General features: G+C 36.5%; 1 protein-coding gene across 2 annotated transcripts in view; it reads right to left on the bottom strand.

The window, feature by feature from the left end:
- Positions 1 to 15,143, bottom strand: part of LOC149846796 (ARP protein (REF)) — a 176,377-nt gene that overhangs the window by 100,482 nt on the left and 60,752 nt on the right. For both annotated transcript variants that reach the window (XM_089996580.1, XM_089996581.1), the window contains exons 2-5: positions 7,290 to 7,463; positions 5,697 to 5,878; positions 2,995 to 3,100; positions 2,784 to 2,860 (exon numbers count right to left, since the gene is read on the bottom strand). In XM_089996580.1, coding sequence (XP_089852706.1) covers positions 2,784 to 2,860; positions 2,995 to 3,100; positions 5,697 to 5,878; positions 7,290 to 7,463 — 539 coding nt within the window. The remainder of the gene's footprint in view (positions 1 to 2,783; positions 2,861 to 2,994; positions 3,101 to 5,696; positions 5,879 to 7,289; positions 7,464 to 15,143) is intronic.

The raw sequence follows: 15,143 nt of genomic DNA, 5'->3' as shown, positions 1-15,143 counted from the left end.
GAACATTCAAATTGGGTACAACCATCTTATCTTGAGGAGGATTTTAGAGCTTTGAAGCAGGCAGCTGGAGGGTTTGGTGCACCTAGAAGAGGTAGCTTTGAAGGACTGAAAAGTGACATGAGTTCCATTCATTGTTTTCACTGTAAAAATCTTGGCCATTTGAAGAAAAAGAAGTTTGGGGACCTCCTTGTTCCTTATACTGAAGAGGTTCAAAAGCCCAAGAATATCTCGTCACTCGACATCATACTCTTCATGAGCTCTAGATCTTTAGTCTGCTACTTAGTCCCTTGCTCAATCTGGTGTTACAGTTTCTAATCCTTCTTCTTTTTTCACCTCTTTTGGTATTGCTTTTGCTAGTATTTCAAGTGCTTCAAGTTAGTTAATAGATTCGGGTGCATCATGTAACATGACTAGACAAGAGTCTATTCTAATCAATTGTCATCCTTGTAGTGGCTCATTTCACACCGCGGATGGATCCTCCATGTCAGTCTCTCAGGTTGGATCTGTTACTCCCACATCCTGTCTTGTGAGCAACTTGAATATCTCGCAAGTTTTTTATGTTCCTTCTTTAGTTATGAATCATATTTTTGTTGGACAAATCACTAAATATAATTGTAATGTAATCTTTTCCTATGAATTGTATGGTACAGGATCAGATTTCAGGAAGAAGGATAGGGATTGGTCATAGGAAAAGAGATTTGTACTCATTGGATTTGAGTTCTCGGAAGAAGTAGGAGGTAGGTTAGGAGCAGCAGATTTAGATGGGTCTATGTTGTTGCATCAAAGACTTGGTCATATCTTTAAATGCAGACTACAGTATCTTGTATCTTTTGATAGTTTTGAAAGGTCCAAAATACTAGTGTTAGATCATGTAAAGGAGTGTGAGAGTTGTAGGCTAGCAAAGTCATGCCTTACCTTTTGGGTCAATAGAGATAGAGTTAGAGAGAACTTTTGATCTTGTTCACTCAGATGTTTAGGGTCATTTGTGATGTCGATTTTAGAGGATCTACTCAAGATCGAATCTCTACCACAAGGCTTTGTGTTTTTATTTGAAGCTCCTTGATGTCATGGAAGAGTAAAAAGCAACAAAGAGTTTGTTTTATTTTTATCCATAATTGAGGCAGAATATAGAGTTATGGCTCAGGTTACAGCTGGGTTTATTTGAATCAGGTGGCTATTGGGAGAGCTAGGCATTCATATTCATGAAAGAACCTCCATGTATTGTGATAATATGAGTGTTATCCATATCGCAAAATATCCAGAATTCCATGAAAGGAGAAAGCACATTGAGATAGACAGTCACTTTACTAGGAGGGCATATGAAGACAGGATCATTTCGTTGGAGAATGTGAGATCTAAAGAGCATATCATAGATGTGTTCACTAAAAGCCTTGCTCCTCATTTCAAGTTATTTCTCTTCAAACTTGGAATGATTCCTCTTACATCATCTCAAGTTTGAGGGTGAGTGTTGAGGAATGTGGTATATTATAGCATTTCTATGTGTATTTTCCCTTGTATATTTTATTATTTGTAGGGATATTTCTATATTTTTGAGCTTTTTGTTGTAAGAGTCAAGGTTAGAGTCTATTTTTGTCCTTTTTCTATTAGGTTATTAGTGAAGCGACGTTAACCCCATAAAGTTTATTTTGCCTTGAATGAAGGTTCGAGTTTTCTTTCTCTTCTATTCTTGCTTCTCCATTAATGGTTGCACCATACATCTCCGATCTTGCAGAAAGCAGACAAGCATGAGAAGAAATAGTGAAGCAAAGACCTACCCAAGATCAAGGAAGAAGGCTGAACCATGGTTGCCAGTTGAGGAAGCGGGAAGCGAGGCACTTTCAAAATTTTAGGAAGCGGGAAGCGTGGGACCACTTAGGAGCGAGTCGGAAATCGTCTCAAAAACCTAGGAAGCGAACCGGAAGCGACCTAGGAAGCGAGGGGGAAGCGAAAAAAAATAAAAATAAAAAATAAAAAATACAAAAAAAATTGAAAAAATTTGGGGAAGCGTGATGGGAAGTGCGCTTCCCATTAAAGGGAAGTGTGTTTCCCATTAAAGGGAAGTGTGCCTCCCATAAAAGGGAAACACACTTCCCATTTAAAAGTGGTGCTTCCCCGCACACTTCGGAAGCACGACGTTTTGCGCTTCCCCTTTTACCTAGGCGCTTCCGGTAACTCTGGGTTGAACATCCCAGTGACACCTTCCACCCTTATCCTCAATCGCCAAAAATAGATCAGGAAACAACAAACTAATCTAGTACTTGTGGATACTTATTCTAGAGATTTTTCGATGACTTTTCATAATATCGGTACAGTTTCTTTCTGCTTTTTGGAATGACACGATATGGATTTCTGCAGATGAGACACCCTACAAAACATTCCTATACAAATACTTCAGTAACACTTATTTTTGTTAGTGAAGAACCATAAACTATTTTATGCAAAACTCATTCTTCGGTCACAACTCCTTTAGCAGAAGACTTTTTTACTCTTCGCCTTAATAATTAAATACATGGCAATTGCATCGTGATGTACTTAAGATTTATTTAGCTCTCAATTTCTTTATTCTCTCTCCCTCTCCTCAAACATGCATTGCACATCAAATATCCCTACTCTATTCTTATCAAATGGAATATGGAGATATTATTTCTCTTTCAAGTGGAAGCTGAGAAGTTGGAAAATGAGTACAAATCATGGGAAGTCTTAAGCATATGTTTGCCTTTCACCAAAAATGTTGGATTTTTTCTGTTTATGCAACAAAAAGAGCATTTGAGAAGTATTCTTACCTCAGGGCATAGAACATTGATGCGTATTCCTTCTCTCTTATATGGGACAAGAGATCTAGTAAACATAACAACACCACCTGTTGAAAAAAAGACCATAATATCACCAGGTGGATAGGACAAGTGTAATCTAATATCAACATAAGTAGGGGGCCATCATGCATAATGGCAAGAACTCAACCAAAGACCATAGCACTTGAATAGTAGCAGATACCTTTTGTAGCTGCATATATCGGATCACCATAAAAAGGATAAAGCCCCGAGGCAGAGCCAATATTCAAAATAACTCCAGGCTTCCCTCGTGATTGCATAGCTTGAATCTGCATCAAAGGATATTCACTATCTGATAGAAACAGGGATACTCATGAAAGTTATGAAACTCCCAAGATAGCATGCATCATTTCACCAGACAAATTTTTGATGTTCTAATAATAGGTTTGTTTTATGGCATGATTTTCTGAGTAAAACTATATAACAACTTTGTAGATATTTACACCTGCTTTATTCTCATTGAATAATTTATACTTACACTCTCTTCTTAAAAGCTTTCATAGGGACACGCCATTTCGGCAGATTGCCCCTAATGACATGCACAATCACCTGAACCAACATGGTTCAGTGTATGATACATGCATGGCATGTGTTTGACCGTGACTAAGACAGTCAAATCCATGCCAAAGCTTGTTCTTATCTTCTTTTAAAGCAAAAAAAAAAGTAAAAAAAAAAATATTATCACTCATAAGTTTTTTACTCTGTGCAGTCAGTGCACACTAAACTGTGGTACGTACATTGCACATACCATGCATCTAACCACCGACTCACCTCCTTTTATAAGAGAGAAAGGGTTGGGGCTTTTTTTTGTTAAGCAACATTTAAAGCCAAAAGCCAAACACCTTGCATGCTTTTCTATACCTTATATCAACTGTAGTAGTAGACTGCCCATCGGAAGTCATTATGCTCAGTCATGCTTCACTTTTGCATACAAAAACAGCATCACTTATCTTTTGCTAAAACTGTACCCAAAACAGATGCACTTACCAGACTCTGCTACACCTTGTGAAATTCAATAAAAAAGACTTTTATGAATTATATTATACATATTTTTAAAATTTTAAATAATTATATATATGTCTGTGAGTGCTCACGTCCTACTTTTTAAAAATATTTCAAGTCACGTAGACATATAAGTCCATGTCTTGTGATACATAGCTCCAAAGGCAACTTTCATGTCAAACTTCATTTTCACATAGCCAAACATGCAGAGTGCTATTTTTCTACATATATATCTCAATTTTAACTGACTTATTTTCCAACACTTACAAAATATATTAGATCATAAAATGCAGCAGCCTTCTCTAGAGTCTAGACAGGTGCAGTGGACAGGCTAGCACTCGTTCAACAGAAGTATCAAAGGATACAAACCCCTCAATTCCACTTTTATGTGCATAGTTAAGGTAACCTACCAGCTGGAGTTTTAGCATACCCACAACACACACAGACTATATATATATATATATATATAGAGAGAGAGAGAGAGAGAGATTTATATATGAGAAATGTGCAGCTTCCAAAACATTTATCACCCAAACCGTCCTAGACCTCTTTAAAAAACATACTTGCAGAGTTTTTTGCATAATTCATACCTGCAGATGTGTATATCATTGCTTATTTACTAAAAATCATACTTTAGATTGAATCAGTTTAAAAAGAATTCTTGTTTTTTCGTTAATCAAGTTTTTGGTGCAATATATACCATTTATCTTCTTGTTGAGCTAAAAACACATCTAAACATGAAAAACGTCTAAACTAATGCATGTTTTCTACTAAATAAAGCATAGAGATCACATCTATAGATTTAGATTAAACAAAAAATACATGCAAGTATGTTTTTTAAAGGGGTTTAGGACAGTCTAGGAGATAAATGGCCTGGAAGTTACGCGCTGCTCTCTCTCTCTCTCTCTCTCTCTCTCTCTCTCTCTCTCTCTATATATATATATATATATATATATATATATAGAGAGAGAGAGAGAGAGAAAGAGAGAGAGAGAGAGAGAGGTGTTTAGGTCATAAAGTCTTATTCTCAAAATTGTCCTAAACGACTTAAAAAGGCATATGCATAAGTGTTTTGCTTAATTTGAACTTACAATTGCTTTCTATATATTTTACTTAGTAGAAAACATGTTTTAGATGAGGTGCTTTTCATGTTTAGATGTGCTTCTTAGAGCAATAAAAAATCAACAGTTCATTCCACACTAAATCTTGATGATGAAAATAATAAAAAAATTATGGTTAAATTGACTTAATAAAAAATGATAAACATGTCTACATGTTCAGCTTAAGCAAAAACCTGTAGCTGTTTTTTTTAAGTGGGGATAAAACTGTTTAGAAGATCTCTCTCTCTCTCTCTCTCTCTCTCTCTCTCTCTCTCTCTCTCTCTCTCTCTCTCTCTCTCTCACACACACACACACACACAGGAAAGAGAGAGAAATGAGATGTTTCAGTTCCTTATGGATAGAGAGAGGAAAGAGAGAAATGATACGTTTCAGTTCCTTATGGACAAACCTTTGATAATTTCTGTGAATGCATTATTCAATGGAACTTCATGCAGATTTACCACTCTATTTGGGTTTCTTGGTCCCTTGACTCATTCATACTAATTTACTTGAAGTTTCTCCATGATAAACCCCATTCTTGCATGGCCTCAAGGGAAAAAACAAAGATTTACCAAAGGGGTGCTTGATTATAACAGTGGGTATCATATAAATTTGTTTCATTTCTTACACATCATGCAGAAAAAGATGTCCATGCAGCACTAGCTTCCTTATACAACACAACGAGAGGAGAAATCACAGACAAGAAACTCATTTACGGAAAAAATAAAAACCAAAAGATCATGTTTAAATTACAAAACCATACCGCAAGACAAGTGCAACCAATGACAGCAATCAGGTTTACATGAACAGTATGTCTCCATGAACTCGTACCATCAGTTTTATCCTTATAGAATAGCACTGGATTACCTATACCAGCAGCATTGATACAGATATCCAGTCCCCCAAATACATCCAAATGCCTTTGAAAGGCAGCAGCAAGATCACCTATTCAATGAATATAGCTAGTAAGAAACGTTTAAATTCCATTAACTATTCAACAATAACAGTGATACACTACATGGATATGCATAATCTTACCTCAACCAACAATGAGTTATTGGGGGGAAAAAACTAGAGTAGTTTACTGTTAGGTTCGATAGATTCTGTTCTGCCATTTGGGAACAACCCCTTCTTTCCTACTTGTGCCTAACCGAAATTTTACTAAGAACCCAATTATAGATACCTAATATCACTGTATCACTCCAATATAAAAGGTTAAAAACTTGTCATGAATATTTAGAACGTTATTAGTTGCTCCTCTGGCCATAGATTGTGTACATTTCTGCCACTTACAAGAAAACCGAAGAAATAAATGCAAGCAGAAAGTTAGATGCCTAATGCAAAGTAAGGCACTAAGATTATTTTCAACAAGGTATCGAAGACAAAAAGTTCAAAGTATCATATGCTTCGTAAGATGACACAAAAACAAACAAAAAAAAGTAAATATGGAATTTGTGACTATGGAAATGATGTTGGATGCCCACAGCCAGATCTTGAAATAAAATCAGACCACCTTTAGCAATTCCATAAGGTTCTATTCGGTTTCTAGGCATAGAAAAGAATTACAGAATTGGAAAAGTAAAAGCCCTCCAAGGCTCCAATTCCTGGAATTGGAAACTATCATCTGTAGGAAATGGTATATGTGAACTCCATGTCCGGATGTAAATACAAATTAAGTAATTACCTTCATTACGTTCTCAACTACTCAAATGCTTCCTCGATGCCTTTCTTCCAAACACAGTCACCAGAGGAATTTGATCCAACTCCACCCAAATCATCAACTCCTACTCCAACTACCAGGACCCAAACAGAGCCTAATTTTGACCATTTGGGAGGTGCTCTGTGCACGACCTACCAATCACTAAAGAATCTTTTTCCCCACCAAATCTTTTGAGTGATGCTGACTATATTAGAGGTTATCAGAGAAAAACAAAACACCCTAATGTGTTCAATATGCAAAAGAAAGGAAAAGATAAAAGAGGACAATGATATTTTACATGATTTTGCACATTTTAAATTTATTTTCTAAAGAGTAATTAGTTTATACAACTGCAGTATAGCTGCCATAGACAAAGATTTTAACTATATAAGATATCATATCTAAAAAACAATATCATATCTAAAAAACAATCACAAACACATAAAAGGAGTATTCAAATTTTGAAGCATGAAACGAGAGCTCGTGCAAACAAGAACAACAAAAGGACTTGTTCACAGAAGTCATCAAAACTCAAATGAATCACATCTTCATAAGGCTAACAAAATTTGCTCATATCTCTCCACATTGGACATATCAGATGAACTTGAGGTACTGCACTAGCATCAAAGATATTCCGTGAGAAGAAAAATGACTTACTAGAATTTGTCACATCACACTGAACAAACATAGCAGAAGGAAATTTTGAATTTGGGTAAAACTTTTCAAAATCCTTTTCCAACAGAGAGGCAACTTTCATTCCTTTTTCTTCAGATAAATCTACAACCGTGACAAAAATTCCTCTCTTTCCAAGAGCCAGACTGAGTGCTTCACCTGTCATCAATCATTAGGCAGAGACAGCTAAATTAGTTGTTATCTTTCCATACACCAGCTTTAGACAATAAATCAAAGACCCATACTAAAAGTCTTATCATGCTTTAGTGTGTCTTATGCAATGTCAGAAAGCAGAACCTATACACAACTAAAATAATTAATGAAAAAACTTTCCTGAATAAAACTTTCAGATGCAGGCCTATAGAAATATGCCAGACGGGAATCTCAACCAATATGCAGTTCATCAAACCTTATCATTATCTTTTATCTTAAACCAATAAATCAGCTATAAGTTACACAATCAAAAGATCTGCAAATTTGATTGTTCTATGACAATTTCAAATCAAAACCTTTTTTTACCATTTGCTTGTTCTTTCCTTAAAAGTTTCCTACTATAGAATCTATATTTGGAAAGACCTTTAAAATAAAAAAGTTGCCTTTCCAGAGTTTCTGGTAGATACATAGTAACCTTTGTTCTGTCAGTTCCAGCAATTGATTGGGACTTGGTTAAGAAAGTTCACATTTCGAATAAGCTGTCAGCAGCTTCTTTTGCCCCTTTTTTTACTCTATTACTGATAAGTTTGGAATTCTTACCATGCAATCTCATGTTCTTTTGGCTCTAGGTGCTATGCCTGCAAAGAGCCTCTAGTGCATAGACAAAATAGTCACTTTATGAAATAGAGGCTGTCAGTGAGTGCAGCGGAGTTAATAGCTTCTCCTCACACAATGGGATCACCATGTTTGGAGCAACATTCCCACCAACTCGATCATCAATACTTAAAAGAATAGGTTTTTCATAGCTTCATCTTCCTTCTTTGTCCAAAAGAAAGAAGCCATCAGGAAAACATCAATGGCTGAGAGATAATAGAAGTTCTCATTGAATGAGGATAGGATGCCTATAGGTGGTGGGCAGGCATGTGGCTAGCTAAGCCGGAGAAGTTGCCTGCCATAGCAGGGGGAAAAGTGCGAAGAGGGAGGAGGATCCATTTCTTACTAAATAAAAAGGCTTTCATCTCATCTCTATTTCACATATACCACTGGCATCAAGAAATTGATTCATTGGTGCAGGCAATCACTTGTTAGGTGAGCTTTTCCTAAATCCTCTAAATCAGAACTAGAATAGATTTTCAGGGAGGATGTGAATGCAGCTTCCTGCTTCTATGGAGGACTGAAAAGAAATGGCACCCAATCCATTTCATAGCTGACCAATGTGGTGGTGGCGATGATATGGATTTCAATGCTGAGGCCAAAACCTCAAGTGTGGGAGTTTCCCTGATCAAGCTAGATTACTTGTACCAGTGAGCAGGCTTAAGTTAAAAATGATGGGGTTCTTGTTCGCCCTTGATAGCTTGAAATCTCTTTGGCCTGTCTATCTCTAATATCAATTTTGTTTATTTTTTATTTGTGTATCTAGAGAGGAGAACATTGAATATATCATGTTTAAGGGGTGTACGGAAGGTTGTTGGCATCACCTCCATATCAGGTTAGACATGAATATTGTTCAATTTTGAATCTTTTTATAAGGTCTTTCAGCAGAACTATGGCCAGTGGATGTCTTTAAGGGTGTGGCTGCTATCTCAAAAGTCATCTTCAAGAAATTGATTATCACACAAAGAATGTACAAAGGATGTTATATTCACATGGATTTGTAGAAAATACTATAATGGATTGTCCAAACTTTGGGAAGAGTTGGCCCTTATTGAGCTAAATGGCATTGTCCCAAACACATAGAACTCCGCCAAAAACAAATTGATGTGGAGCATTTTTATCAATTCATTAATGGATTAAAATCGGATTTTGAATCCACCAAATTCGTTCTTCTTCATCGAGGGAAAGTTCCCTCAATAGAAGACATTATAGAGGAATTAAGTATGGAAGAGAATAGACTTAAAAAGAGAATTTTAAAGAGTGAATATGACTCGGTTCTAACCGTATCTAGACCAGAAAATTATGTTTGTACACACAAACCACCACACTATAGAAGGTCAAGCGATGAACATTATGGAAAACAAGGCAATGAGTATGAGAGGAAGAAAGTTATTTGTTATTATTGTCGAAAACCGAGACATGTAAAAACCTAATGTCTTAAGTTGAAAAAGTGCTATGAGAAGAAGGTTGCCTCTTTGAGACCTTCACAAGAGTCAAGTGATACAAAAAATTACACAAGATCCATCTATGGGAAACATGTCCTTGACACAACTAATGGAAACTCTTCAACCTCTACTCAAAGGAACATCCTCAACAACTAAAGCCGTGGTTTCTTCCTTCGGCTTCTCTAATCCCGATAAATCTCTTTAGCTTCTTGAATCAGGTGCCTCCTTTCATATGACACAAAACGGTGATGTGTTATCCGAATGTTATTGTAATAACCTCATTTTTTCTATTTATTTTTATCGTAAAATCATACTTATTTTTCTAAAATTGGGTATGGGATCTGTGTTTAGGATCCAGGATCCACAATGGACTATATATATATATATATATATATATATATATATATATATATATATATATATATATATATAATAGTACTATAATAATTATATATTAAATGTACATATATATCAATAAATGGGTGAATCCACAGTTGGATCCATATGGATCCAACCTGCGGATCCAACCCCAGGCTAATTACGGATCCAATTGGGCAGACAAGCCGTGGATCCAACACGCGGTTGGATCCTGGGTCCTGGACCCCGACCCAAGCCGCGCCCCGCGTAACCAACAAGTTAAAAAAAAAAGGACACAGCACTAAAGTTGTGTTGGCCCGATAAAATGGGCGTTAGGGTTCAGAATGAACCCTAACGCAAGTCGATGGTGAGAGGGGGAGTGTAGAGCAGCTGGGAAAGAAGGGGTAACTGCCTCCTTCCTTTTCGAGAGATCACTCCCCCCTACATAATGCCTATCCCATTCCCCTCTTTATCCCACGCGCTCTCTTTCACTCGTTCTCTCTATCCCCCTCATCCTCCCTTTCACGGTAGAGGAGCGGGTGTGGTCGGCTGCACCTCCAACCACGGCATCTTAGAGGAGAAACACCGAACAAGTAGGTTTTCTGTTTTTTTTTTCTTTTGGGTATTCTATGGGTTGAGCATGGGTTGGGGGTTTGCCAAAAATCCATAGTAAAAGGAGGATTTGGGGTTTGAAGTGCTTGGGAAGCCCCAAATTGTGAACTTCCGACAGTAGGGTTGGTTGTGTTTTTATTTTTGGGTGTCGAAATCCCAAAGCCCGATTTGGGGTTTTCGGAATTTCGGACAGTATGGTAATACTGTGCAGTGGGTTGCTGTTATGAACCCCAAATCAACCGATTTAGGGATTTCCCCAAATCAAGCTTCTTATTGGTTTCGGATTTCTGTTGAGAAGGGAATTAGTTTTGGGGTTAAGATGCCGGAAATCCCAAATCTCCGATTTGGGGATTTCGGATTTCCGATAGTGGGGTTACTATGTGTTGCAGATGTGTGGCTTCAAGAATTGCTTTGAGGTGTCATTAATAAACAATTCCATTTTGGAGAATATCTGATTCCCTCATTCCATTTTGGAGAATATTTGATTCTCTCTTGTGGGATGTATGGTGTTAATCATGCATCGGTGGTTGTGGTTCGATTGACCGTATCGTGTACACAGACTGCTATAGTGTTTTGTAGTATGCAACATCCCAGTTCTAGGTTTTGATGCAACATGGGGGTTTGAATCTGGGCTGATGCCTGAGGGAAATACAACATGTTGTCTTCATGATATTTTTGTACATCAAGTTTGGTTTTGTTTGTTTCTTCTTCTGTTTCGATACCATGTTCAATAACTTGTGTAGATATATTGATGGTTGAGTAGTTCGTTCCTTTTCTAATTATGTTACGTGCCAAGGTAGAATAGTTGTCTTAAATGGACTCTTTTGTGCTTGCGTAAACACGAAGCCCATGTTTGTGTGTATTACAGGATACTGTCTACTCTCTCAGTGGGATTCCATTTGGGATTTTTATATGCAAACTAGCTTAAATAGATTTTGGACTGCATAAGTGTAAAGCTTGTAGTTTCAAAAAAAAAAGGGAGAAGGAAGGAAAGAGAGAAAGGGAAAAAGAGGAAGAGGGAAGAAGAAGATCTTCTTCTCCAGCCATCCAAGCCTTCTCCACCATTGTTTTTCATATTTTCTTCAATCTTTTGCAAGGTACGGGTCTCTTCTTTTGACATAAGTGAGAAATTGAATACTGATTCGATTCTCATGCTATACCATGGTCTAAAACCGTGAAAAAAAAGAGTAGATCTATGTGATCACTCTAAGATACACGAAAGATGTATTCATTTTTTACTCTTTTCATCCTTAAAAACAAATTTCTGTACATACTAATTTCTGTGTTAAAACTGAATTTTTAAGTAATGTATATGCTTTTGTTTGATGCCTAGTCCTTGTGGAAATCGATGTTCCTATGGGTGGATCAAGATAAATATATGTGAACTCATATTGTATGCATGCATTTTCATAAAACATGGTACAATGGCATGCTTGTGGAAACATTAAATATGTATGTGCATCATTGAATATGTATTTTCAATAAGGCATATTGTTCATGTGTTATTTCTGGAACTGTATAAGTGTTAATTTGTTTTTCAGGCATATGTCAATGTGATTACATTGGTAGCATATCTTCTCTTTTTATATGTAGCCACGTAACTATACACAGCACATGCATAGCTTGAGAAAAATAGAAAGTTTACAGGCTATGATTTAACTGTCCAAATGTACAACAAAAACAACAACAACTACGCCTTCATCCCAAAACTATTGGGGTCGGCGATATGAACCAACAAAGAAAATCATTATGGGTCTTCCACATAAATCATTAACTGTCCAAATGTATTACTTAAAAATTTGGATCAACTGTGTATGTGTAGAAGAATAAAACGTTTGTATGCTTGCACAATGATACATTATGCTTAATTGCAAGGTTGTAACATGTTTGCAGCATATACAGGTGCTTATATGAAAATGGTAGTTATTGCATGTAGGTGATGGCATGAGCCTTCCTATGTTTTAATTGAAGTGATTTATTAATGAGAATATGCAATAGACATGATCATGCCTAATGAATGGGAACCTGCAATTGATTTGAAAACATGCATTAAATGGAAGTGTGTACTTGACACTATCACATGAATTGACTTTAAACATGTTTCTAATTATCCTTGTATCCTAGGTATAGTTGAAAGCTGCATATATGAATATGCATTTAGAAAGCTTGTGAATTATGGCATGTTGTTATGGTTTTTGCGTAAGGTGCATCGATGATCGTAATGAGTCATCGTGGGCTTGGTAGGCCCTGAGCTTTGGGTTGCTCTTTCTTTAATCATCTGAAATGCATCGCGAAAATCATATTTATTTCTATTGCATTATGTTCACACTGTTCTGTGTTTCCACGGGCGAGAGTCCCATGATGACTGTAGCAAGGGTAGATGCGAGCTTTTGCATGCTAAATTGCAGAACTTAATAATTGGATTTTAATAAAAAGATAATAAATAAGAACAGTGTAATATATAAACTGAGATCTCCCATCGAAAGAATGGGCATCTTGGAGGTTCGGTTTTGGGGAACCACGAAGATATAAAAACTCTGTGTGTTTTACTTTGACCCCTGAACCCGATATTGAAGTTATTTCTCCTTGTCACAGTTTTAAGGAGAATCTTTCACTTTACCTGGGGGTAGTGTGTTCAACACAGCTGTTGTTTTGGTATACCAAGAAAGTGGCACTTGTGGGCGTGAAGGGTCTCTGGTGTCCCGACATTAGATGTGGAGGTCTAATGTTTCGAAGATGATCCGGTCAAAGGCTAAGTTTGGAACCTAATAATAAAATATAACTTGTGTGCTAAGTTACTCTGGAAACCCTACTTAACCTCGGGAAATTTAACATGTTTGGTGTATTCGCAGGCAACAGTAATTAAAAAAGAGGAACTTAAATTTATGCATTTAATAGGGCATGCATATTGAAAAGAATACTTTAATGAAAGATAATAAAGTGCTCATGCATTGCACATAAATCATGCATAATCTTGCTATGCATTAGAACATGTATATTTTATCTGTTCCCTTAATTATTACATGTTGATGGATGTTTGATGTTTAATTTCTAATTCATGTTGAATGCTCTGCTTACTTAAATTGTGACCCTGTTATTTGTTAAATGTTCCTTTATACTTAATAAATGCTTCATGTTGCATGAACGCTTACTTGAATTATGTAATTGTCATAATTACATTTCTCTGAATTATTGTATAAAATCTTATATGTATTCTTTATGCTCATTTATTTTATTAGAGGGATTCGTACGCAAAATTCTTCGAACTTCTGACACCCTCTTTTTATGGTTTTTCGCAACCGCAAGAGACCAGTGAAGCGACTAGCTTTTGGTAGAGCTACAAGTGTCACACTTTTGTTGGACAGTTCACAAAGGGACAGTGTGGCTTAATCTTTTTCTTTATTTACTTTTATGTCATTAAAATAACTCTGATATGTCTTTTGCAATTGTCGTTAGATATTTTTTCTTTCATAATTAATAAATAATAAGTTGTTATGGTTTGGGATGATAAGTGTAAGCTCTATTGTGGTTGGTTGTTTTATCCAATTGGGAGTGGAACTGTAAAGGCCCCGAGTTTCTAGGAAGATTTTCGCAATGGTTTAAAAAAAATCACATTTTCAAGGGGTATGAGTTAGGGTCATTACAGTTATAACTCAAGTGAATCAAATGTGTTTATTGTCGATGGAACATCTCTTGAGATAAAAAGAGTAGGAAATTTCAAAAATATTTTTCAAAATTCAAAAAGATTTTCTATTCTAAAAATTAGATATATTCCTAAATTAAATTTAAACTGTTTATCTGTTTCTCAATTATCTGACCATGGGTGTAACGTTTTATTTTCATCTTGCGGTTGTCGGGTGCAGGTATCAGATTTGCTTTCGTATGTATCTGGTTTAGCTTCCACAGGAAACAAGGAGAGAGAGAGAGAGAGGAATGCGCAATAGTTGGGGCGGCACTCAATTGCTCGACCTCCAAAACCCTAAACATTATAAAGTAAAACATATACAATGATATTACAAGAATGTCATTAATGAGGTTATATGAGCATGTGTTTCATTTAACATGCGTATGGATCTGGATCCAGATCCATACGCAAACTGTATTTTAACACCCTCCCTCAAGTTGTACGTGATTTTGGAGCATGTACAACTTTCTCTTCAATAGCCAAAATTGACGTCCTGTTAATCCCTTGGTAAACAGGTCTGCCACTTGATCTTCTGTTCGAACATAACGTAGTTCTATCTCCTTCATCTCGACTTTCTGCCGTATAAAATGTTGATCAATCTCAATGTGCTTCGTTCTGCTATGCTGGATAGGATTACATGCAATGTTTATTGCGCTTTGATTGTCACATAAAAGAAATGATCGAATAATTGTCTCCCCAAGATCACTCAATAAGTGTCTAATCCATGTGGCTTCTGCCGTGCCTGTAGCCATCGATCTGTATTCAGCCTCTGTACTCGATCGTGCCACTGCCTTTTGTTTTCTGTTGCTCCAGGACACTAAATTGTGCCCAATATATACACAATATCCAGAGACAGATCGTCTCTCATCTGGATCCTCTGCCCAATCTGCGTCTGTATAAGTGATGAGTTCATGTCCTCTATGCAGATTATCG

This window comes from Nuphar pumila, chromosome 2, assembly GCF_984573655.1.
Source record: "Nuphar pumila chromosome 2, dmNupPumi1.hap1.1, whole genome shotgun sequence".
Taxonomy (NCBI): domain Eukaryota; kingdom Viridiplantae; phylum Streptophyta; class Magnoliopsida; order Nymphaeales; family Nymphaeaceae; genus Nuphar; species Nuphar pumila.
This window is presented reverse-complemented; position numbering and strand designations above follow the sequence as displayed.